Source organism: Diadema antillarum, unplaced genomic scaffold, assembly GCF_040938485.1.
Source record: "Diadema antillarum isolate AM-2024a unplaced genomic scaffold, OU_Dant_1.0 scf00000165, whole genome shotgun sequence".
NCBI classification, from domain to species: domain Eukaryota; kingdom Metazoa; phylum Echinodermata; class Echinoidea; order Diadematoida; family Diadematidae; genus Diadema; species Diadema antillarum.
In genome coordinates, this window is record NW_027271054.1 from 1,550,643 (window position 1) to 1,577,730 (window position 27,088).

General features: G+C 37.6%; 1 protein-coding gene across 1 annotated transcript in view; it reads right to left on the minus strand.

The window, feature by feature from the left end:
• Positions 1 to 27,088, minus strand: part of LOC139722455 (uncharacterized) — a 78,688-nt gene that overhangs the window by 17,972 nt on the left and 33,628 nt on the right. The window contains exons 7-8 of the mRNA XM_071633749.1: positions 24,047 to 24,086; positions 633 to 743 (exon numbers count right to left, since the gene is read on the minus strand). Coding sequence (XP_071489850.1) covers positions 633 to 743; positions 24,047 to 24,086 — 151 coding nt within the window. The remainder of the gene's footprint in view (positions 1 to 632; positions 744 to 24,046; positions 24,087 to 27,088) is intronic.

Genomic DNA, 27,088 nt, shown 5'->3' on the forward strand with positions numbered 1-27,088 from the left:
ATATTTTTGCATGATTAATTTTTCATGCTAAGTGGCTCAAAAACATATTCACAGGTTCTTGAATTCACTCCATGCAAGTGCTCACTCAAATGCTTTCATCCTATTCACAGAAACGACAGAAAATAATTGGCACATTCAACTGTACGACCTATGTAGAAACAACTGCATACACACATGCGCTCAAGTGAATACTATCAATAGTACTTGGGCACATACACAAATGCACACACACACACACACACACACACAAACACTCGTACCAGCAAGATACGAAAGTGCAAGCATCAATGATGAAAGTCACGATTCAACCTGTTCAAACTGTGCAGAGAAAATCACAAAGATGTTTTCATGGGTTGTACATGTATAATAGAATTCGTGCTAGCTAAAAGTTGTGTGATATACAGTCAAACCTGTCTTAACGGCCACCTGTCTACAGTGGTCACCTGTCGTATACGGCCACTAGACACAATTCCCTCCAACAGAAGAGGCATGTTAAAGAATCTGTCTATAGTGGCCACCTGTCTATAATGGCCATTTTTTTTTACCTCCCTTGGATGGCCGCTATAGTCAGGTTCGACTGCATGTGACAAATAATGTGATGCAAGTATTTCCTCGTTTCCAGTATTACCTACCCCTTCTCTCTCCAGTTCAGCCAGTTGCAAAGAACACCTGAGTTCAAAGAGCGTATCACCACCAAGCATGGACGCAATGAAAGCACCATCTTTCTTCAATGCTGTATGGACCTGCAGGAAACAAAACCAATATTAAGAGAGAAACTAAATAGGTGACCAGTTTTCTAATGATGTCAAATCCTCTTCATGGATGTTTCTTGCTCAAAAGTCTCAATTTGAGCTTCAAGGAGCTTTTATTTTTTGGTTAATGTGGATTTGTTTGCATGCTTGATCAGGCAAATCAGCATGCCAGCAAGCCAGAGGAAAATCCTCCTGAGGCTGCAAAGAGGACTTTGATAATGTTTGAGAAGAAAGCTTTTGAAATTGAAAAGGGACCATAATCCACTCCAAGTCTACACCTTTTCACCGATGCAAGTTACTTTCATTTCTACAATGATTTGTATAAAATTAGGTATTAAACTTGACTTGATTACGAGACATAACTGATATCTGATGCCAGGAATTGGAGACGTTAATTCCAGGTAGGTCCTGTCTGAATCTGTAGAGTTCTCTAAGAATGTAATTGGGAAATGTTACAAATAACCATAGCCTACAAATATTTGAACATCTGCAATTTCATGTGATACTCATCTGAAGTAGTGAAATCAAAGGATATTATCAAGAAATTCTTAACCCGTTGAGGATAGGCTGATTTTGCTACAACACTCATTTCCATCAACATTTGCCTGAGTAGGCCTATACTCAGGACTCCTCCTCAATGGGTTAAGATATAAATTTGCAATTACTGATAACAATTCTTAATTTGAAAATGAATTCAAGTCAATTAGGTTTTGTTTTGATCATTAATAATTGATCATTAATTAACCAATGATTTAATGAAAAGACTAAAATTCTCCCTGTTCTATTACATGTCTCCACATTTATTATATTATGTAACATCAGCTAACCATGAGTGCACATGTAAATTTAAGCTCTATTTCGCCTTCCCATCAAACTGCAGTTCTCAGTCACATGACCCGTCTGATGGAGAACGTTCGCCTCCAACCCATTACAAGCCACAGTACCAAGGTCTTCTACTCGTTTTTGTTTCTTTCACACTTCACTGTGTGAGAATTCTCAGGATTAAGGTATTGTGCCACATGTACCTAACAACTTTTAAGAAGCTCTTGGCATGATAGGTAGCAAAAATTAATGGAGCTTGGAAATGTTACACCCCTTCATCCTGACATGCCCAACGGAAACACAAACAAACTACGAAACAAAACAAAATAAGAGGTACCACTTATCGTATCAAATTAACCACTTTCCGGCAAACACACTGTTGCATTACCCCAAATACAGAGCAGTGAACCTGAAAATAACAAAAATGTTAGCTTCCATGTAGCACAAAGAATATTGACCTATCTGCTGGTCTTTTCAAGCTGTTATATTTCCCTTGCTGACTTTTGTCCTTACAAAAAGCATGTTCTGAAGTTTAAATCATAAACAGAATAAAGAAACAACAATTGTAGCTTAAGCCAGCAAAGACAGGGTTTACATGTATCATGAGTATCAATGTACATACTAGAACTTAGAACTTTATTTTAAAGAGAAGTATAAGTCAGGCACATCAGGGGGCCGTTGCAAAAAAGTTACAATTATGGTAACTTTGCCATCCAATGGTAACTTCCATGGAATTCCTGATTTTGATTGGCTGTTGTGTATTGTTGCCATGGTAGTTACCACTGGATGGCAAAGTTACCATAATTGTAACTTTTATGCAACAGGCCCCAGAACATTTTCTAACGTGAGGGAGGGTGACTGGACCAGCTATTGGGGGGGGGGGGGGGGGAGGAGGAAGATCTGTCTTTCTGTCATTAGCGGGGTTCTCAGAAAGTTGTTTGTATTAGTTTGCTCCAGCATTTTCCTTTTCTTTATTCTAGGTTTCATGGTCCATGTAAGTAAAGGATGTTGTACAAAATATATCAAGAGTAGAGGCTGAAATAATTTTTTTTTAAACTGAATTTTTGTGTTTGTAAATTCTCCAATTAGATTATTTTGATAGGCTTTGTACATGTAATCTTTACCGTTGGGTTTCTTGAGGGGACACTGAGTTATCATTCACATACTGTTGCATTGACTGATTATGGCATTGTCCACATTACCAACATTCAGTAACCATTCTGATGCTACTCTACCTGGTTCTGAGATGTTATTTAATTCATTGGTTTCATATCACATTCAATTGTAATCTCTCCTGCATGCATGCTGTTTTGTTTGTTTCATAGCAGGCCTGCCACAAATGGGACTACCCTGCACAACAGAATATGGTCTAAATTCATATCAACCAAGTACAAAAAGACCATGCCAACCTTTCGGTTTTAAGAAATATTTCTCTATCGCCTGACGACATGGTCAATCTCATGGCGATTCTTAGATTGATCGCCCTCCATCTCTGATGACCTTGTCATCGTGTGACTTATTACCGCCCCATTCAATGCGTCCTGTTTTTCAAAAACACTGCTCAATCTACATCAGCTCCCGCCCATGCAAACTTTGCATTTCCTTTCCCCCCGGATCTGTCAAAAATGTTTGATGAACACAAAATCCCTCATGCTTCCTTCTTTTCACAGCACGTGCGGCTCAATTCTGCTCCTGTGAATGCGAAAAATTAGATGTACGATAGCTGTCAATCTTTCCAGGGTTTGTATGTCCATGATAGGCCCATGTGTGTGCAGGATATCAATGCAGACTTAGCAGTCTGAATGCCATGCATTTGAATGACTTTTCATCGGCAACATCTGCACTGTATCATGACTTTATCATGTGAAGGACGAACAAAATCAAAAGAGGTGTCTGCACATTTTGCCCCTCCACCAGACACCAAACAGTGTGAAATGCATTTTGAAGATTGGTGTTGGGAAACAGGAAGATGTTACTCTATGAATACACCATGAATGCTGCCACTCTCATTCACACCATGGAGAGGTAGAGAGTGGCCACAGAGTGACAAGGACATGACCACAGAAAACACCTTCTGTTTTTTGTCTCCGAGGGTAGCAAGAAGCCAAGAGGACATTGGGGGTAAACACACTTTGATGATATTCAAACTCTCATCTTGAAGAGTCTTTGGGGAACTTTTACAGCAATTTTGAAGAAGAAAACTGAATTCATATTCATATCTTCCTGACTAAAATGGTCTGTATAACATTTGATTATCGTATTATTGCCAAAAACCTAGTACACCTGGCTTTAATACTTGCGTATATGCTAACATGATAAAACAGCACTGGATTTTAAAGTTCAGCATGAGCTATGATTAAAAACCCAAGTTTAAATTTTCTCTGAAAACTTACACCGTAGTAAACCTGCAGAAACAGGACACTAATGAATGCTCTGATTTGCATATTTGAAGTTCATGAATATTTCAATGATGAGTGTGGTATCCTTTTTTTCTTAATTAAGAGAGATATCTTTTCCACATGGTTTCTCCAATCATCACATCTAGATAGTTTTATCTTACCGAATAGACTGTTTAATGCAAAATGCATAAAAACTGCTGCAGAATTGAGTGCATCTGTACAAGGAAAAAAAAAAAGTCAGCTCTCTTACAGGGACTGCGGACAGAAGGCCTTTGTTAGTGTGAAGACTGAAATGAGACAGAGTAAACTCCGAGAGGAAAAACCGAAATTTTGCCCAAGTTTCCCAGGAGCAGACAATTGTCTGAGTAATGTCCAGCTTTAGGTGAGTTAGCTGGGACTAAGTGCCCACACCTGGCAATGTTTCACTCACATCCCACTGATCAGACGCAGTGGACAAATGTGAGAGTCACTCAAACGTCTGCTTTACGACAATTTACACGGCAATGAGCGCAACATTCCTCGTCAACTGTAATCTCATCTGGCAGGTGAGCAGAGTCTGTTACAAGCCACCAAAACAAGGACATGAACAAAAGGTAATCCTTTATCGCATGAAAATTTTATGGAGGACATATCCATACACACACACACACACAAGCACAAACACAAATACAATTAAATAGGTTTTCACACGCTGACAAAAAAAAAGGGAAACTAGAAATGTCGCTATGGCGACTGGTATGCCTCTGCCATAATGCATGATTCTCCTAATAGGCCTAGATAGTACATGTGGACAATGTGTGATTACATTTTCACAAAATTGGCAAAATATTAAAACGACGAGTTTGTCACAAATGTGTTGAATGTTCACCTTCCTTGACCTAGGTTTAATTGGATGAATAGGAGAGTATGTATTTGGGATTTAAGAACTTTAACTTGACTTTGACCCATTCATCCGTTTATGCATTGAGTAATTTTAAAGGTATGGAGAACTAGATATATCGCTACGGCGACTGATATGCCTCCGCCATAATGCATGGTTCTCCTAATAGGTCTATAGTACAATGTCTTGACAATGTGTGATGACAGTTTCACACAATTGGCAAAATATTAAAATGACAGGTTTGACACAAATGTGCTGAATGTTCACTTTCCTAGAACTAGGTTCAATTGGATGAATGATTAAAATGTCAGAGTGCAGGTATTTGGGGAACTGATGATTTTTACTTAACTTTTGACCCTTTTATAAGTTTATGCATTGAGTAATTTTCAAGGTATTGAGAAAAAGTATAATTTCAGTATCAAATGGGAAAATAGCATTATCTAAACCCGGCCTTTGACCTTTGACCTCACAGTTCCAAAGAGAATCACTGTTAGGTTGAACACGCATAAATATGTAAGTTTCATGATGATACCTTGAGTTACTTTTGAGATATGGAGGAAAAAGTGCAATTCAGCACTTTCACTTGACCTTTGACCTTTTGACCTTTGACCTTTTGACAAGAAACTTCCCAAAGAATATATATTGGGTAATACATGTATACATCAAGTTAAAAAAAAAACCTTCAGGCATTGCATAAATATAAGTAGTGATATTTTGAGGAGTTGACCTTGACCTTTGACCCCCTGACCTTTGAACCATGACCCCAACCATTTGCGAGATATGGAGAAAAACATGAATTTTCAACCTTTTTTCACAAAATAACCTGTGACATTTGACCTTTGACCCCGTGACCCTCAAATCCAAACAAAGTATTATCCCCCCACAATATGTGATGCGCTCCGTCGGAATGAGTCAAAAGTCGCAAAAAATGAAATCGTAGTTATGCCTATATGTGAATTCTACAGATTCTAAGCTTTACACTGATATGTAATACAACTCATTTCGATATCCCTATAGATCATAAAAACGAATATAAACTACGTTTATGATGTCAGTCCATTTTCTAAATAACGGAGAAAATCGCTCTCAAAGTTCAGGCTACGTTCAAGCTCACAACCTTTTTCCTTCACGGGACGAAACAATACAGCAGTCCTGCTTAGCGACGGCGTTTACGCTCCATCGCACGCACTACCGTATAAAGCGATAGCTTGGGTATGTAAGATAATTAACCAATCGCAGGACAGGTCTGTCATTAACGATTCTGACCAATACGGCAGTCCGAATGTAAACTTCGGCGCGTTTGTGTCCGTGCTGCTGCCGCCGCATGAATGAGTCGGTACGCATTGTGTGTCGGCTGCGTTGTGGTTTGCCGCAAGTTTTTAACTCACAAACAATAGGAAACAGTAAAAAGAAAAAAAGGCACGCAATGCGTCTTAATACGAGAAGCGTCTTTTAGCGAGGGCGTTGATCGCTTCCATTCTCCTCCTATGTTGTTGTCAATGGAAACTAAAGAGGATGCGTTTAGCAAGTACCAATACCTAAATAGAAGCTGAGAACCTATTGTAGGCGGGCACGCAATGCGTCCTACGAGAAGCGTCTTGTAGCGAGGGCGTTCATCGCTTCCATTCTCCTCCGATGTTGTTGTCAATGGAAACTGAAGAGGATGCGTTTAGTATGCAAGTACCAATACCTAAATAGAACCTGAGAACCTATTGTAGGCGGGGGTTCAAAAGACAGCATCGGTAGAAAAAGTCAATGAAGTTAATTAACGATAGTCGTCTTTTGAGATCGTGTTCTTTGCGTGTACTAAAAACCCTCAAATTACGCACATGGTCGTAATGTTGCAGAGCATCAAAGACTGCTTTCGCGTCTGTTCTGCCTCAGCTGTATATACAGCCGTAATATTCTGAATTCCCGCCATATTAGGCACATTTCCTTTATAGGCGTTGCATGCACAGTAATTATCGCTTATCATGCTTGCCAATGCTGCATATATTATACGTATCAGAAGCAAAGGTTGATGTAGGCTTGACAGCTTCACGTTGGGTTTACAATGATTGTATCATAAATATACTTCTTATTCTCAGTCACTTTTGTAATACCATAGCATATAAAAAACCATTAACTTGTAGCTTAAGCTGAATGTTTGTTTTTTTTTAACATCACATTTGCAGTTACAATCTTTCTGCATTTGAGAAGTGGAGTACAGATAATAATACTGACAAATATTCGGAATTAATAATTAGGCCTTCTCCATTTCGTTTGTATTCACAAACCTTATTAGAAAAAAATGATTGCTTGATTACTTCGGGTAAAGGAACCACCGGCAATGACCGGAAAGGAACCGCATTCAATTTTCTTGTTAACGAACCTAAGCTTATAGTGAACCATATTTCATTGTGTGATTAACGAACCTTCCGAATAATCAATTGTATTCCCCCCCTCCCCCCCCAAAAAAACAAACAGTTCAATGTCATGCGTTGTCAATAGTGATAAAAAGGCCCGTTTTTATTTCGCATAGTGTGTCTCAGTACTCCTGTGCTTATTTTTAAGGGTGTGCCTCTCTCAATGATTGCGATTGATGTTCAACTATTTCTTTCACGCAAGCTTGAACAGGAAAAAGCTAAAATTCAGGCAAGGAGACAAGTTTTCTTCCATGAGATACAATCATTAAGACACACATCTATTCCCGAAAGTTGTGTGATTGCTTATGTGCTAAAGAATTGTGTCCATTACATGAATCAGGCACTATACAAAACGGTTGAAATCTACTGAAAGTCGAACTTCGTTTTCTTGTAATTTCATTTCCATTTCAAGTGGGGATAGACTAGAAATTAGTTTGTCTATACTGGCAGGAGACATTACAGTTTTCCAGTACATGCTCCGCATATAAACAGTCGCCATATTTTCGCGGTCAGAATCAGATAATGGACACATGATATATTATAAAAATACAAATACAAAACAACGAATACGCCATATGTACAAACATTATGAACTTCAATGAATTAAACTTACCTGTGACATTCTGCATAAAAAACAAGCACGCCGATTAAATGACATTTTAATAGAATTAATAGAACACACAGCGATCATGCGTGGCAGATCAAATCAAGTTCAATTGGTGAGAAAGCTAAATGAAGTTAAAAAGTAGACTTCTTTTCGTTTCTCTTTCAATTCATGAAAACAGAATTACATTGTATATCTATTGAACAGGATTGTCTCTGTTGCGAACGATCGCCATATATAGCACTGTTAGTCTTCTGCGCTAATCCGAATCCCTAAATACTTTAATTTTTGCTTGATAATGTAATAACCCTGCATGCTTATAACTTTATAAAGGACTCGCAAATTAAAAGTTTCAAACCGTATACTAAAACATTAGTACACAGTGTATTTTAAAAAAAAAAAAACATTTTGAATGCGTTGTGTGTTAGCATGTTAATAGCATCAATCTGCCTTTTATTTTCCGTACGTAAAGCGCACAGAAACGTAACCAAACGTTACCAAATACAGTGAAATGCATTGTACGGTGTGGTACTATCATTAGAAGTATATCCCATTCCTTTTTTTTTTTAATTTGCTTGAAGCAGTCGTCAAACCATGTGTCATTTTCGTAGCGACATCACTTAGGAATTAAAATGTATGAAGATAATCGTTACTCATTTATTTTGCGCTACTATTATAGCATTTACATTTTTCAACTTTTATTGACATGCAGTATTACGTTACTGTATGGTTACGATTACGAATGTTGGTTATGAATTCAAAAGACTGGTTTATTAATCGAACTATAAAGGTAATAGCTGTTTTGAAAGTAGTTCGATACAAGTTCAAAACGCAATCGAAGTCATCGTCACAGGGGGAACTGATAGCTCTAGAAAACTTGTTTAGGCCAGTAAAGATTGCCGTATGCAATCTTTGTAGAAAGTATTTTGAGAAATTATATAAAGAATTATTTGTTTTGATTATGTCAAGAATTAGTTTGAACTATGAGAATAAAAAGGCGCGGTTACCCGAACAATGTCGTAGGTCGATTAGACATGATGGGTAACTAGTGAATTCATGACTTGACTAATTTTTACTGAATTGATGATCTCTTCTGTAAACCATCAGTTATGTCTTGTAGATGATACCTCTGTAATCGTAGTCAAAATTCAAAAATTCGCTCGAGATTCCACCATTTGGCGTCACCCGACCAACAATAAGTGGCAAATCAAATGGAATGTTATGTTGTGGGACAGCAGACTGTGTTACGATTTTTAAATGTTTCGAGCAATTGTTTTAAAAAAAAGAGAAAATGAGGCAAAGTTCAAGAAATTAGAAAAAAGCACGTAAATGCAGGCGATCGTGTTTGATAATCAAAGTAAGAGATTACACTCAGCCGTGCGGATGTATATGATTGCCTTATTTACATGTCTGATTTCTGTAAACTATGTTATATTTAAATTTAAGTTCCCTTCCCTCCTTGATAAAAGTTGTGTTGGGTTTTCGCTATAGGCATTTATTAGGAAACGCTGTAAAAACGACAGCAAATGCCTACTATACATCAAGAGATGACCTATACATACATGAAACAAAAATTCTGTACGTTCTGATATAATGCAACTGCTTGTTTGTTTGTTTGTTTGTTTGTTTGTTTGTTTGTTTGTTTGTTTGTTTTGAACTACCATGGTCTTTGTCGGGGGAAAGATGAAGAAAAGTAGTAGAGTGTATTACTCTCAAATCCGGATGATTGCGATAAGTGTGTATCCCCGCCCTTTTTATACAGGTAAGCTTGGTATCCTATTATAAAAGCCTGCATGTGTCACGCAGAAGAACTGATTGCGCGATCACTTTTAACCTTTCATAAAATTCACGTTTTAAGATAGTAACGATAGCTTGTATATAGGAGATAGGGAAGTTAGCGTCCCTGACTGTGGTTCTGAACACAAAAGGGGACTGAAAAATTCTTTTACAAATTAGCAGACATAATGCCGATCCTCCAACACTGTCGCTCCATTCCGTCACTGATTCTGCTATCAACGGCGAAGAAAGAATACTGGTTGCGTGATTATCCACCCCTTGATAGCAGGAAGTTTACCTTTCATTGTTTAAGGCTTCGTTGATGCGGGGTTTACTCGGATACAAAGCGTGAACAGTGTCGTCCGAGTTCTTTCATTCGAAATTCCTCAGAATACGAAATTCAATGGGCAATTAGCGCTGCTACTTCGCAAAGCTGTTAGCCAAATTCCTTGCAGACTTGACCTCTCACATGTCAGCTACACGCAATACACGACAAACAGCTATCATTACAAACATTCTGATTAAAAAACAAAACAAAATGAAGAAGCACACTTTTGAGTTGCGACACAGCTTTCTGTCCCTTTCTCAAATAGGTCCTACTTCTAATAAATACACAGATGACAAGGGTGAGAATATCCTCCAAAGGGAACACAAGCTATTTGGGCATTAATAATGTTTGTCTTCCGATTTCTCTCCATGCCGTCACGGCCCAAACCATCATAAGAAATAGGGCAATAAGTTTTATTAACCAGGGAAATAATAGTACGCATTACATACATTTGGCGAATTATCACACGCATTGTCGACTTTATAAAAACGAGAATAATTGACAACTTAGGCCTTACTATATCTCCAGAGATGAAATTAAAACAGCAAGTCACATACCAGGGAACGAAAGTTATGACTATTTGAATGAATTCATTAATGAGGCCAATTAATAACCGTTGTAAGAGTACACACACGCATAAAGAGGTTTCAAGTTCGATATGTGATAATAATTGTATTAGCTCATAGATAAAGTATCATAAATTTTGCGTGATCGTTCGTTGAAATTAAGTTTTCAGCGCGATTTGTGCGTCACATCAATCACCACTTCATGAAATGGAGTGCATGTATCAAACGAAACTCGCTGGTCATGCAATCGATAGCCTTGGTCAGCTCACTATTATTGCGTAATTCTAAAGCCCTCGCCGCTTGGCCGCCGACGCCGCCGCGCGCACCATGCTTTGTTTTGTCTTTAATGGGGTCAAGAGCAATGCCTCATTAGCATACACCCTGGCAACGGAGGCGGAGTCTGAATCGGGCAAGAACAATAGGTGCGAAACGCAACGCAAAGGCGAGCGTTCGAAAAAAATGTAACCAAAAAAAATTGTCTCAGAAAAACTGTGATTTGGGACACTTGTACTCATTTTTACACGCTGAAATTTTCTGTACAAACAGATAAAACATCAAGGAATCAAAATCCGTCATAAAAAAAATTTCGACCCGAGCAGTGCTTCCCCTTCATTTTCGGCTCATTACGGGAAAACTCCCCGTGTGACTTATGACTCATTTTGTCGGAGCGCCACACATATACCCTCATACAAAGTTTGATGTAAAACCACCACACGTTTCTTGAGATATCGACAAAAACAAAACGGGACGGACGGACGTACGGACGGACGGACGGACGGACGGACGGACGACCCGAAAACATAATGCCTCTGGCCACTTCGTTGGCATAGGCATAAAAAGTGCAATTTCTGTATTAAATAGTAAATTGTTACCATTTTCATCTGGCCTTTGACCCTAAATTCATAAGATAATCACTGTCAGGCAGAACATGCATAAATATGTAGTACCTTTCAAGATAACTTGAGCCACTTCCGAGATATGGAGGAAAAACTTAGTTCAGCACTTTCACTTGATCTTTGACCTTTTGACCTTTGACGCAAAAACAAAAGAAAAAAACTTTCTAGAGAATCTCTATTAGGTTATACATGCATACACCAAGTGAAAAAAAATAATCCTGCTGGCATTGCATAAACATGAGGGAAATAGTAAAATTTTGATGTGTTGCCCTTGACCTTTGACCCCTGACCTTGGACCCCATGAACCCTAAATTCTCTATATAATCACTGCCAGTCAGTACATGTATATATACTATGTTCCATGAAGATACCTTGAACAATTTCTAAGGTACAGAGAAAAAAAGTGAAGTTTTAATATTTTTCTTGACCTTTTGACCTTTGACCTTTGATCTCATGATCCAAACTTTCACCAGAGAATCTTAATCTGGTAATACATGTATACACTTAGTTTCAAGAAAATATCTTCAGGCATTGCATAGATATGATGGAAATAGTGAAATTTTATGCATTTGACCTTGACCTTTTGACCTTTGACCTTGAGAATGTGCACCCAAAAGTTGATAGGCACAACTTCACCCCCTAATATACATACATGCCAAGTTTCATTAGGACACCTCAAAAGGTTTTGATAGTTACCCTGTCCGAAAACATAATGCCTCCGGCACCACTTTGTGGCGGAGGCATAAAAAATGCAGCAAAGTGAAGAAAAATATCCTCATATATTTCACAAGATACCAAAGAATGCAAGCCTTCAGTCCTAAAGTATTGCATAAACACCCATGGACCAACCTCAGAATGTACACCCCTACAAATCTTCTTTACTTTTTCAATGCAGCACACAGCCTGTTTTAATCAATTTAGCAGCCCAGCACGTCCACATTTTCTGGGTATTCGCTGGCGGACATTCCTGACATGGTCTTCATTTGGCAGCATTTACAAAATGCACCATAGCATGTCCACATACACACATACATGTAAGCACACACAAAAACATACAGATTCACATACAATGCCGAGGATTGACATCAACGAATTTACGATATAAAAATGTTTGCATTTTCAGCACAAAAGGGTGGACAAGGGAGATATAGGCTCAACATTGAGCACAATAAAAAAGGATTACTAATATCTTCCACATAGATATATTGCAGCAAATTATTTCCCAGTCTCAAGAGTGCACTCATAGGAGAACATTATTAAAACAGTCTGCATGCAGGTTACTGGACAATATCTCACCCACTTATTTGAGGCAGAGAAGGTCACGGCCCCTCTGGGTAACATGATTCAAGATTGATGCATGCAATTCTGCGACTACTTGACACCGACGATGTTCAGACAAAACTATCTGGAATCTGAAAAAGGTGTGATGGAAAGGGCTTACTGCCTTGAAGACAATTACCTTGGTGCCTTTAATACTGAAATTTTCATAACAGATGTGTGAAACGTGCTTACATTGCTTGCAGAGCAGGGTCACTCCAGTAGAAAACTTGGTAATAAACTTGACTGTAATAATCGAGGGAGACTGGGCTTTTGACCAATGTATGCCATCCAGTTGACACTCAAATTTGGTGGATTATTGTTTCCTTTTTTTCAAAGATGATAAAACTTCTCGAGATCTATCCTAAACCACAACATCCTCATCATGTGAAAATGTATTGCTGAAAGGTGATATTCTGAGAAAAGGTGATTAGTCTGATTTCTAATACTTCATGCTTAACCCTTTGAGGACAAGTCCCGAGCATACTTGGGCAAGTGTCTATGGAAAATGCGTGTTGTAGCAAAATCAGTCCATCCTCAACAGGTTAAGATATGATTTAAAAATACAAATTTCACATCCAACAATAGCTGTATCTGAGGTCAAATGAAATACTACTGAATTTGCATATCCATTACACAACACACCTCTGTTGTTCATTGTTACTATTAGGATTTTGTGCATATTGTTGAAATATTTGTTGGTTTTTTCATTTTATTCATCTTGGTCATGCCAGAAATTTCTTAGCTCTGAGTGATACTTTTATCAGTCAAGACTAAACGATAATGTTACTCACCTCACTTCATACAATGTTGGGTGAGTTTGACCACGAGTGACATCCAGGCACACATTTCTACAGCCCCTCCCTTACCATCCATTTGTCCCCTCCCCCCCCCCCCCCCTCAGCCACCACCACCACCACCACAAAATAGAAGGATGACTAGCTAAAACCTTACTTCGCACACTAGCAGTGGTACTCTTTTCCAACCGGGCATTGCGATACAGTCTCTACAAAAATTATCACGACAGAATGACCTACATTCCATCAGCCTCTTCCCCCATCAATGAGAGTTATCAGGGGAATTTTCCAGAAGAGCGTCATTACGATGGATAATGTATAACTTTCACGGCTGTCTCCACTGCAGTCTCTAAGATTCAAATCTAAGACTGGGTAGAAAAAAAAAGAAGCCATACCCACAGGTACATAGAATAAGATGCACGCAGACAAAGAGATGACAAAATGCATGCATTCATTGTCTGCAGAACTTGAGACTGATAAACTTAGGCATCAGCACTGGAATTTTTTATGAAGTCCCTTTTTGAAAACACTGCCCTAAGCTATTATTCAGAATTTATGAGCATCAAAAAGAAAAATTGACCGTGTTCTTTGGCAGAGTGCTTTCTCAGAATGAATTTGAATACCGGTACATCCTAAAAGAGATTTGCTTTTTTTGCTTTATGCACCATAGGATGCCACTTCCCTTCATCTCTGCTATAGCTAAGTGTCTGTCATGGGAAGTTATTCCCAAGGCTGGTGACATAACAGAGTGATTTTGGTAATTTGTATTGGGGGCGTGGAGGGAGAGAGCATGAGATTTGGGTGGAAGGGATTTAAGAGGAAAGATACAATGTACCTCTCAGAAAGTCATAAAACATGTCACAAATTGTGAATACACTGTGGAACTTGAGATCATATTCCTTCTACCAACTCAGGGAAAATTTGTGTCTTCTGAAAGAGATGGCGAGACATTTAGTGCATTATTAGATCACACCAAACTCGTCACAGAAAATATTTCCTGAGGGCAAACACAGAGTCCAAGAGTATGATTAGGAAAATAAAAATGCAGAAAATCAGAAAAGATTTGCAGTGAAATCTGACAAGGAATGACAGATTTGTGATAATTTGAATGTCAGACCCATCCTGGATAGCATTCTGAATGTATCTCAAAACAAAAAGGGATTATATTTGATACACGAAAGGTTTGTTGCTGATGTCACAAAACTAGATACAGGATATTCCTTGAAGCTTTGTGAGAATAAAACTCATTTTATTGGGAGAATGTAACAAAGTGAATACTTGATGAATGTTCTGATGAGCAAAGGGAAAACTATGTCTTTTCTCAGAAAGAAATTTGAAATTGATGAAGTTTCAAGCTCTCATCAAATTGGCAAAATAATGTCAATCATGATGCAATCAAGATGGCTAATTTCAGATATCCAAAATGATGCAGAGTATCCAAGAAATAAGTGATCTTCAGGCATTTAAGTAGTTGTAATCATTTTAATATTCATTCAAATTCACTCAAATTGAGACTGATCTGTTCAATATGGTTCACTACTTTGATTCCAAAGATTAATTTCTCTACAGGATAAATTCTTTACTTGAAATGATGACGGTTAAAACATTATTGAAATTTTAAGAAACCCACACAGACACAGAAAAAGAAAAGGACACAGACAACCACTCGAACATACCTTTCATCTCATTATCCTTTCAGATATTGTTTGCCTTTTACACTACAGCGTAAAAAAAAAATCACATTTTTTCATCACAAGAGGGCACTGCTCTATTTTGTTGCACACAGCATAAGGCTTGTGCTTGTCACTAACTAAGAGAAACATTGACCATCAGTGTATCATATCAGGCAAACTCATTTTAAAAAATGTTGATGATAAGTGGAAGTTTGAAGTTTGAAGACTCAGCAAAAATTGACAGAACTTTGGCAGACATTGCACTTCAAAACAGCAGTGCTAGTTTCATCTGTCCCTTAGTGGTTTGTTGAACAATGCTTGCATGAAGAAATTTCTCTTGTCATTTCAAATCAATGAGTGAGCCTTGTATGAATTCTATTTGCTGTAGAACAAAGATCACAGTACAAGGACATAACTTGCATATTTTTAAAACAAATACTTCATCCTGTCAAACAAATCTGTTGATACTCAAGAAAGCAAGCTGCTCAAAATTAAATTCAAAATACACTCACTGTTTGAACTATGTGAATATATCAGATCATAAATGCAATTCAGGTGGGTAGAGCAAGCGGAACGGAGAGATAACGCAGTAAGACATAGAAAAGTAATGCATCGCAATGTAGACAATCAGTGTTAATATCAATATTTGCAATCCAGTCCATGAATTCAAATCCGAAAATACAGATCCAAGCAGAGAGGTACAGCCCCTGATGAAGGAAGAGCTTTGGTTCTCCTCTAGCTTTCTTCTTCCGTTTCTTTCTTTTCTTATTTACAATGCAGGACAGTGCAGCAAAATAGCATGAAGGAGCTCTTGCAGCGCATGTAGGATATAAAGATATAATTTCTGTGTGCAACAAATGATCTATTTATTATCATCATCAACTCCCATTCTCAACAAAAAAAATGTAATCCATGCAGTAACAGTTGGCATGAGAATCTGAATTATATCAAACTCTGAATTTCTACTAACTGTCAAAAGTTCCATCAATTATTAATTGACATTCCATTTAATTTCCTGACATAATAATGGCATTCTTCATTCACTTTAAATTGACAGTCCTCTGCTCAAGTTAAATGTCTTTATATAAAGTTTATGATATAGATAACTCAATTAAAGTTAAGAAAGTTAAACTAAAGTCACATCTTTTCAATTTTGCATACCAGGTACAAGGTTGGTTTTGTTCTATGATATCATCTGTCAATTATGTATGGTTCCCTATTCTACATGTATCATTTTCCATTTTTACTTCTTTGAAGGGCTCTGAGCTCTTTTGCAGATATAATGTCAAAGTAACCATTATCAATATTATTAATATCATTATTATCATGATTATCATTAGCATTACTACTACTATCATTTTTAGCAATGTTAACTCATATCAAATAAAGAAGACTTCAGTTATTTGGCACTGCATTAACATGGACAATTGTTGCAATGCTTAAAAACTACTTCCCCCCCTTTTTTTACTCATTTAGAACCTCCTGTGAGTGCACATGGGCAAGATTCTTCAATGTTAAAAGCATTTTGAAACCAAATAAAAAGGCCAAGCAATGAAAAACACTATTGCACTCACGCAAATTTATCTCACTCGTCGTAACATCTACACCCGCAGCATGTCAAATTAGTTGTACTATCATACAAAAATAAAGACAACTTCACAGGTTGAATCTTACATTACACAGCTACTAATCTGCACTGCTTGGATTTCAACAACATGCTTTGCTTTTCAACAAACGTACACCCTACGGGTTGCTGTTAGAATGCTAATGGATTTCATCCAACAAAATCAACACCATGTAAGTTGTTGTTGTTGTTGCTTTTTGCCAACTACTTCTGTGAAAAGAGCATGAAATACATGTAAGATAGTTCATCGTAAAGCTAAGGCAGTCAGGAAGAGAGAGCAGCTACTTAGTCTGCAAACTATCCAAAGGTGACTAATGACATATCATACACGTCGAATACAGCAATTATCAAGGAAAAAGGCCAGCTGAGCTGTGATGTCATCAAATTCATTTGAAATTTATCATAAATAGGCGTTTTCACATCAGCCCGATAAAAATCCAAGCTCGAGATATTTTTCGCGGTTGCGAATTAGCGCGCTATTTCATTTCTTATTCACATCAGCCCGAAATTTTTTCGAGCTAATTCGACAGCTGAGTATGTGCAAACAGCATCAGTAATGTGTGCACTTTCAAAAATTCCTCATGATTTGTGTGCAGTTTGCCTTGATCGATCGGGTCACACACGCTAGGCATGATGGGATGCATCGTGCTAATTTCTCGAGTCATTTTCACATTATCATATAGTGCGCTACCTCTACTATCCCGCTATTTCAGAAATTTCCTGAGTTGGACTCAAGAAATTTTCTCGATCAGAGCGATACAATTAGCACGCTAATTTGTATTCACATTATCAAATAGCGCGCTATTTCGTGACCGGGTTAATTTTCCAAGTCAGAAAATAGCACGCTATTTCGAAACATCGGGCGGATGTGAAAACGCCAAATAACACGGAATTTGCTAGCTTCATCCCTTATTAGGAATCACCTATTTGATTTATCTGTGACTTCTTTGTTTGTTTATAGAGGCTCATTATTTTCTTGATGTCGATGTTGTTGGTGTTGAAAAGTCAACTCAGTTGTTCTCTCATGTTAATCTTTTTTTTTTTATAACGATGTATGACCTGATTTAAATTCAAGAATTACAAGAGCTGAAGGAATTTGCAACATTGCTGGTGGCATTTATTAGGACTAGCAATTTTACTATATTCAAACAATTTGAAATTGTAACACAGCATTTAAATAAAACAACAACAGGTGTGAAACAAATTCTTGAAAAATGAATCTGGAAATCTTTATTTAAAACACAGTGAATGCAAAGGATGAAAAAAAAAAACTCGCAAAAATTAGTGATAAAGTGTACCACCATGTATGCAATATAATGTAAGTAGTGTTGCAATATTTTGACATTCCACTGATTCTTTCCAGCCTCCAAGCAAAACAGCTACTCTCAAATTCAAAGCAATAATGATAAATGATTGACAGGTGCTAATATACTAGGCATAAACAGCTGAACAATAGCTGGGATGTGGGGGATAAATGTACACACATACACAAATACACATGCACACAAACACACACACACAAACATACACGAACACACACACCAACACACATACACACACACCGTCATCACCACCCTAGCCCTAACCAGTACCACCATCAATTAGGTGACAGTAATTACTCCTCCTCAGAGAATGTGTGTTTAACAACCCTCACATTTGGCTCGTGGGTGATCTAAATTATGGCTGACTGCGAGAAAATGAAGCACTTATACACTTTTGTTCCTACGACTGCGGGGGAAAAGTGAAAATTTCTGCCAGTTTCCCTTTTCTCTCCTCCCATCCAATTGGAAGGAGAACTTTCCAGGGGTATTCTTGTGTTGATGGACGCTCATGCATACGTGACGAGTGTCATCGCTGACAGCGCCAGATCTAATCAGCTGAGAATGCCCTTTCACACCGCCCCTTGTCCCCCAAAATATCTGAATTCTATTGAGCAGTCGCAGCCGGTGATCTGCAAGTAATGCTTTGTAAAGTTCAACTGTGCCACAGTTTGCCCCCCTCCCATTCCCCCCTTGGCTAACACTAATGACGACACGTACTGCCGCCCCATAAAATACCTCAAAGATGAAAGTCGTAACTCAGCGTCAAACTTTCCGTGCAATGACCTCATTAAAATGCAAAATTATATGTATTGTCTTTCTCATCACTGTCATTCACTTTAGGTGAAAAATTATGTGTCATTGTGATCCTCTGCTTCACGTTTTTGCTAATACAGTACTCTCCGCATAATCGGGTAGGCTCGGGCAGAGCATTTCTTACCCGATTAAGCGGAGTACCCGATTAACAGAAGAACACTTCTAATTCACAATTGACACACGCAATGTGTATGTACATGCATCGTACACTGCACCAAAAACCTACACCGTATGCTTAACACGCGTGCTTGCACGGCACATTATACTCAGTACATACCTTATTCTTGCTCAGTCACGAGCAATAATTTACACTAGTTTTATGGACAAATATGTCGTCAGAAAACTTTGTCATTTGACTTTAGACTCCTCGCTAACACGCATGCGTTTTCTGAAATGCACACGTCTCTTTGCGTGCACTAGTCACGTAGAACATCGGGTTACTTTTAAGTGACTGGGGAAAATGACAATTATGGAGCTTGTGCATGGCCTGATTTTCGTTGCAAACTTCTCGTATTGTGAATGTTGTTGTGGTGCAAAGGAGGAGCGCAAGTGTGTTCAACTCCTGTCTGTCTATGCAATTGTGAGTGCCAGCTACATGTGTAATGTTCGTTTACGTGTGGCAATATGTCGGTACTGGTACATGTGTTTTCATGTGTAAATCACTCCCCAAATGATCGGTCTTCATTGCAAATTAAGCAGAGAATGCGATTAGTCGTGAAAAATTTGACATTCATGATTTCTTGTAGTGTTATACAATTGTATCTGCGATAAAATGTGGGTAGAAATAAGATTAGAAGAAAACTATTTACCCGTTTATGCGGAGAGGCAACCCGATTATCAGGTAATTTTAATGTGCATTGGAACTGATTTTGATATTACTACCCAATTAAACGGAGTACCCGTTTAAGCGATACCCGATTACGTGGAGAGTACTGTATCGACTTCCTGTATAAAAGACTTTATTTCTCTGGTTTAAACTGTAATGCAATTAGTAACTCTGATAATTTGATTATTTAGAAGAACAATAGTGACAATTATTATGAGATTGTATGAAAAATTGCACGATATCATCGTCTATATCATCACTAGTTGTACAACATTTATAACAAAGATAAAAATGATGGCAATACCAGGTAACACTAGCATATCAGTGCTTTAGCACTGGAATAGTACCTCCTAGGTGCCTGCAATGAAATTCAAGGAAACAGGAATCCTGAACGTCATCCAACCCCAATTCTTTTTTTAAGGTGAATCATTCAGACTATATTCTTGCTCTGTATAGAAAGCATCTCCAGATAACATGGAGTCTGGATTGTTTACATATCTAAAGTTTTTGTGAAATCAAATATCTATACATCTACATCTATTGCATCTATCTATTGCTCTCTCTCTCTCTTTATATAAATATATATTTATATATACATATATAAATATAGTAGTCTGATATGTATATATTTGAGATAATCTTTTAATGCAGTTTTACTGCATTAAACCTCTGAGTTATTTGAATGGAAAAAAGGCTCCAAGCTACGCATTAGATTTCTTCAATTTTAAGATCTCTCTGCCACCAAAAGAAGAAAACAAAGTGGGATATAAATCTGTAGCTCCAAGCAATGTTATCTCCATAGAGACAGGGGTAACTTCCTTTAAACTTAACATTGTGTCGCACAAAAATGGCAAAAACACTTAAGTATTCACCAGAAGATTAAGATGCCAAACTGATATTTTAGATGTTTCAGACCCCACCTAAACCCAACTTTGAATGGTGAGCAACGACCTCTCTAATAAAAGAAAAAGAATGCAACTCTCCGTTTCTGCTGTGCCTTAAAAATCCGCAAGACTTTTCCAATCTAATCTCGCCCCGAGGTTACAAATGTGCGTGCCAGCAAATCCCCCCTCCAATCCATCAAATTGCCTCATGTGTTCGAAAAGGCCCGGCTTCTGGAAATCGTCAAACTCCAGAAAGCTGGCTAAAATTGGATTCCTCGCTTGCCCACAATGCTCTTACCAGCTAACAAGTTCTTTGGAAAAAAAAATGAAAAAAATCAGCACTAAATGCTCATTTGACATCTGTCTGATGCTTCTTAACTCAAATTTCATGTGCCAAATGTCCTCTTCTCTGCCTAATGCTGCTCCTAACCTCTGGCCTTTTCCTCTAGCCTATACATAAACACACATTTGAAAATATATTGCTCAAAGCATGATAGTGATTCTCAAAGTAAAGATCAATCTTCGGACCTGGAGGAATATCTGTCAAAGATTCTTAAAACTACAATGACTGCTAATCTATCACATACTGGTGACTGGGAATACCATGTTGATTGAGAAGTTTTGTGCACAAACATGAAATGAGTTGTCTCTCCCCTTCCAGTGTTTGGACCTAGAAATCTGCTTTAGGCTAATGTTACATTTTTGCCTGCAAACTTGATGTGACACATATTTCTGTTACCCTTTACATGCAACATACTTATTTTTCACGTCCAGAGCTGGATGTGACAGGCACATTGTCTAACACACCATCTCAGTGTGCATTCAAGGCTGTGAAAAATGACAACCATAGATTAGGGGGTATGGCTCAATATCCCATACATGAAACATGTTCCATATGTGGAATTTATTCTCTCCTACTGGGTTCATCCTTCATCCTGACATGAGACTAAACATCTCATGCCAGCTTTTGTCTTTTTCCTCTTTTTTTTTCAATTTCAATTTCAATTTCAACTTTATTTTTGTATTTGTCGATGGAATACATGAAATATAACAAAATATGATAATACAGAATGTCCAGCTTGGACATATAAAAAGAACAACAAACAAACAAACAAACATACTACATAGCAGTCGATGTGTCATTTCCAGTCAAAGTAAAAGAATGCTTTATATAGAGAAATACGATGGAACCTACTAAAAAGCAAAGCTTGTTGAGTGTAGGTCCCAACAAAAGGCCTAGTGTGAAGAACAGGATGAGGAGCACGGGTACATGGTCTTTTATGAAGGACATTTTTGGTAGCAGCTGCTCATTATGTAGCAGACAACCTTCTCATATCTGTAAGTACATGAATTTACAGAACGGTTACCATGTTATGATCCCTAATTATGGTATGTAGCAGAGATCTTCTCACAAGTACATGAATTTACCTAAAAAGGTTACAATACAAGGATCCCTAATTACTGGTCAGATGAGTCCTGATTTCTTCAATAGGGAGCTTTAGATTTTGACGCGCGGACGTTTGAGCCGACGCTTGCGCTGGACGTTCTCCTCTCCCTGCGTCGTGTGGAAAAGTAGCTTTAGATAACGCTGGGACGCAACGTATAAAAAATAAAATCGCGCCCCCATATGATCAGTGCATGAAGAAGCTCTCTACGTCGCAAACTGTGCGGACGTGAAAATAGCCCAGTACGCGTAGTAAACAACTCAGGCGACGCAAGCTAAAAATAGATTGACTTTACGCGCGCTACTGCGCAAGCTCAGAACATGTTTTTTTCCTTTGAACGTCCGCGCGTCTAAAATCTAAAGCTCCCTAATGTTGAATCCATGAACTTTGGTAGTCTTGGTACAAGGAGAGAAAAAGTTGTTTAACCATAAATGCACTTTGTTCACTAAATGCCATATCTAGTTGCTTGTGGGGTTTTTTTTTCTCCACCAAAGCTGAGGAAAGCCTGAAACTAAAATATGATTTCTGAAACTTTCCATGGTTTGTCGGGGTTTCAATCGCAACAATCCTTTCAAAAACTAATAATACATCGCACTGCTAAAAAAAAACCTCTCCACATATGAAACTAAAAATGTCAATAAAAAGTGAGTACCTGATCCTCCCAATGCATGTTGAATGACAATGGCCTTGGAGCTGTATCAGGGCTTTATTAAACCTCATGTTGATTTGTCTGCATAACCTTACAGCTAAGCAAGGGGTGGGAGGGGTCAACTCTACACACACATCAGAGTGTTGTTATTAACTGCAATAAAGGCCTATACCATTTTCAGACAGAAAAAAAAACCTGATCAACTTTAAATAATACACCTGTTTATTTCTCTTTACATACATAAAATTTAGCTTTTTTTCCCACAAGGCATCTGAGCATTTTCCTAAGTTCTCTATTTCACATTGACTTCAACAAAGGCATAAACTTCAGATTGTCAGAAAATGATGTCGAAGTATTGTTTATTATATTTGTTGCATATCTTTATTCAAAATAGAAATAAATAAACAAAATAAAATGAAACAAAATTTCATGCGGCTGTGATTTCATGTAAGATTAACCCTTTCTCTGCTATGATGGACTTTGGACTGAGTGTATAACACTATGGGGTTTTCTGTGCACACAAATAGCATGCTAAGGGGTTAATCAAATTACAGAGTAGGGTAATAAAGGGTTAAAAAATTATGAACAAAACAGTGAAACACACATGTATATTTCACACACGCAATGCACACGCACGCATGCACACACACAAGGGCAGCCATGGACATTTCAAAAGTTTTAAGAGGGAAGACTTTGAAGGATTAATGACATCATAATTGCAGACAGCAGTGGGTAAAAACAGGTTGATAACGTTAGTTAACACTTCATGTTTGCTGAGTTAACAAAGCTTTGTCTTAGATATAACCTACATTTCTAGCATATAATACATGAACTCACCTTAGTGATTGCTCCATTTTGGAATACTTTCAAAGTACTACCCCCCTTTTTAAAATGTTAATGATTTCCTTCAATACATTCAATAACAAAACAATTACAAAACCAAATATTAAAATTGCATTTTCTAAAGTATATTCACAACAAAAATGGTAATTGTATGCATATTGCTTAAGAAAGCAATAACAATGAAAAACAAGAAAAATACCTAAAACACATCTAACTTGGGAATTTGCATAAAAAAGGAAATGAAAGAAAAAGAAAACACACATGCATACATACACATACACTCATACACACACACACACACATACACACACACAAACAGATACATACTATTGCAAATTACAAACATATTCATGCATGATTGAATAATGTCTTGCCGTCATATAAAAATAAAGAACAAATATGATGAGTTAAAGTGAGACACTGACCTGACGAAGCGTTCCAGGAAGGTCGTTGACCCAATGTAGGCTATTTAAGAGGAAAGAAAGAAACAAGAAAAAAAAAAACCAGTGGTGATAATATTTTTTGAGGATGTTGCAGCACTAGATGTAAACTGTGATTGCTTTGTAATTCTATTCCATTTTGATTTCAAAGCCACCATAAACAGCTAAAGAGCATCACTCACAACGAGCGGAGACAAAAAACATGACAGCCCCGAGGTGCTGCCGTTGCCATGGCGACATATATTTGGTGTCAAAACAATGCTGCAGGCCTACATCACACGTGTAGATGAAATAAGATAATTATAATGCTGCCTGGAATAATATTGACTTGAGGACGCAGGGTGGGGGATATTTCTTCCCGACTGTCGGACGTGAGTCTCTCAGAGGATTCTCCCATTAGTGTAAGTGGTCTCCTTTACTTGTCATGGAAATAGGTCAATTTGAATTCAAAATGATTGGTAATAAGATTCAGACTGAATTTCTGTACTGAATAGACTTCAAATTTAAGGAACTGAATGCATCTATTATTTCTCCATGGCTGATAAGTAAGGAACAAAGACAGCAGACAAATGGCAAGTCGCAATGGGCGCTACAACTTTGTCACACCAAAAGAAAGATATCAAAACATGTTTTTATTCTTTCTCAACTAAGGGCAGTGTTTGTTAGGCTGTTGTAGTTGTTTTTGGAGGTCAATATGCAACATTTTACACTTTGAATTGACACTGAATTCCATGTTTCATTTGTACATCAATGTAATGGAACATGACTCACAGAGCATATAGAGAACAGTTGTGCCAACTCATAAGTCCTATTTCATATTCTTCCAGTTTTTCCCCTCAAAACTCAAAAAAGAAATCTACATGGATACACAGAACATGCAATAGATATCACCAGTAATTCCCCATGTCACTAACAAAACGAAACCACAAGACATTTCACTTGATACGTCCAAATCCAAATTGGTTCCTCAGGCACATACATTTTTTCAGATACATTTCAGTGGTAATAAAAACATTTGAAGTGACAACAAAAGAACAGCTTCTTTTTTTTTAATATCACAAAAAGTTTTATAGATTAAAAGTCTTGATTTACCTGCTGCTACCCTTACTCGGTCCTGTCTTGTATTGCTTTTTGATTGATTAGTTTCCACCTACTTCAAATTGAAATAGATATCTTCATTTATTTAAAAGCATAATTTAACATTTGCAGATGAAACAAAAACCCAGCATTAGTGCTTTAAAATACTTCTAAAATATGAGTTAGGGACAGAAACAACCACTGTAAAAATATGAATCCGTATAATCAATGTTAAGTATTGTTAAATACACAAAATGTGAACAATAGTTACAATAAAAATGTTTCCAGACTAAACCTTCTACAGTTATAGTTTATCGAGAAAAATACTTCTATCTCCTTATATTTTAGGCTTTATTGGGAAAATTTTACATGGTAGGATGTTTTGTGATACAGCAGCCCTACACATGTGCATCAAATGCGATATCTTGAACATTTTCTAGACCACTGCTATCAAAGGTAAACAGAACATTTAATTAAGAGCTGCATTCACACATACAAAATAGCAAAATGATGATCGTGCTCCAAGTCTCATGGTTTTTGCTGGCATCCACATGCTCAGAAATAGCGGGATAGCAATTGCACTCAAAATCTTCAGTTTTTTTCGCAAGCATTCAAGGGACTAAAAAAAAAACTAGCCTGCTAGTTGCCAATCGATAGATTGATAAATCTATTGTTCTTGCACCTCACAGTGGTGTGGTTCGCATGCTGTTGTGATGTGCACTTTGAATGATGGGATATAAAATCTCAAGCTAATTTGATTAAGTGTTCGCACCGTCACCACCGGGCAAAGTAGCGCACTAATTCACAAAAAAGCACAAGATTTCTTGGGTTTAGCATCATGCTGCTGTTCGCACTAATTTGTGTGTTTTTTGTGTCCACACGTGCAAAAACTTGAGCTTGTGACTGCAATGCAAATCTCAAGAATTGTTACCCGCTAATTTGTGTATGTGTATATCTCCCTAATATTCACATTATGTCCAATCACAATGTAATTCCTAGCATAAAATGCTATCATTATTTTCAGGATTTTTCCTGCATAACCCTCATACTTATCTCTTTCTCTCTCTCTGTCTCTGTCTCTGTAATGCTGTCTAATCTGATCATGTGTAGCGGGTGAGGGTTAAATCTTCTACATATTTCCAATTTCTATATCAAGCCATAAATGTATCCGTACACTATCAAGTCTACCAAACATTTTCATATCTACCGCTGATTACAACTGGCGGTGGATTTTATTTTCCATGAATAGCATAAGCCTGGCTTAAGGGGATAAACTGGAGCTTCAGGCAAGAAAGACTGCTCAGGTCCTGTTCTGAGTCTCCCTTGAGAGTATTCTTAACCCACGGAAGACTAGTCTTGACTATACTCGGGCAAGTGTCTATGGGAACTGCATGTTATAACAAAATCAGCCTGCCTTCAATGCAATGGGTGCAGATTAGATTGCTGTGTTGTGTGGGATCTGGATGGTCTTGACTATATCACTAAAGTCAGTTCCCTGACAGCTTATCATATTAAAAAAAAAAGATGTATTGATATCAATTTTCAGGTTAAGTTTATGATCTTCTGGCATCTTGGAACAGAGAAAAATTGGAAGTACAGTTCAACCTCGATTATCCGGCCATGTCGGGACCGGCGCTCATCCGGATAAGCGAATTGACCGGATATGGAAGACACAATGTTAATGTATATAGCTGCTGTCCAAGCTGCCGTTCCAGTAAAAAATAAAGTATATCTTTATGTTAGTTCTGTCAGGAATATTGTAGGTAAATCGTGTGAGTTTTGTAGAAATTTTAATTGAGTTTAAAGTCACTGTTTTTTCTCAATTTGTGGATGAAAAAAAAAAGTCCTTCACTGCGTGAACGTGTCCGGATAATAGAGATTTCCAGATAAAAGGAGGCTGGATAATCGAGGTTGAACTGATAATCAGAAACTTGCAGATTACGGCAATTA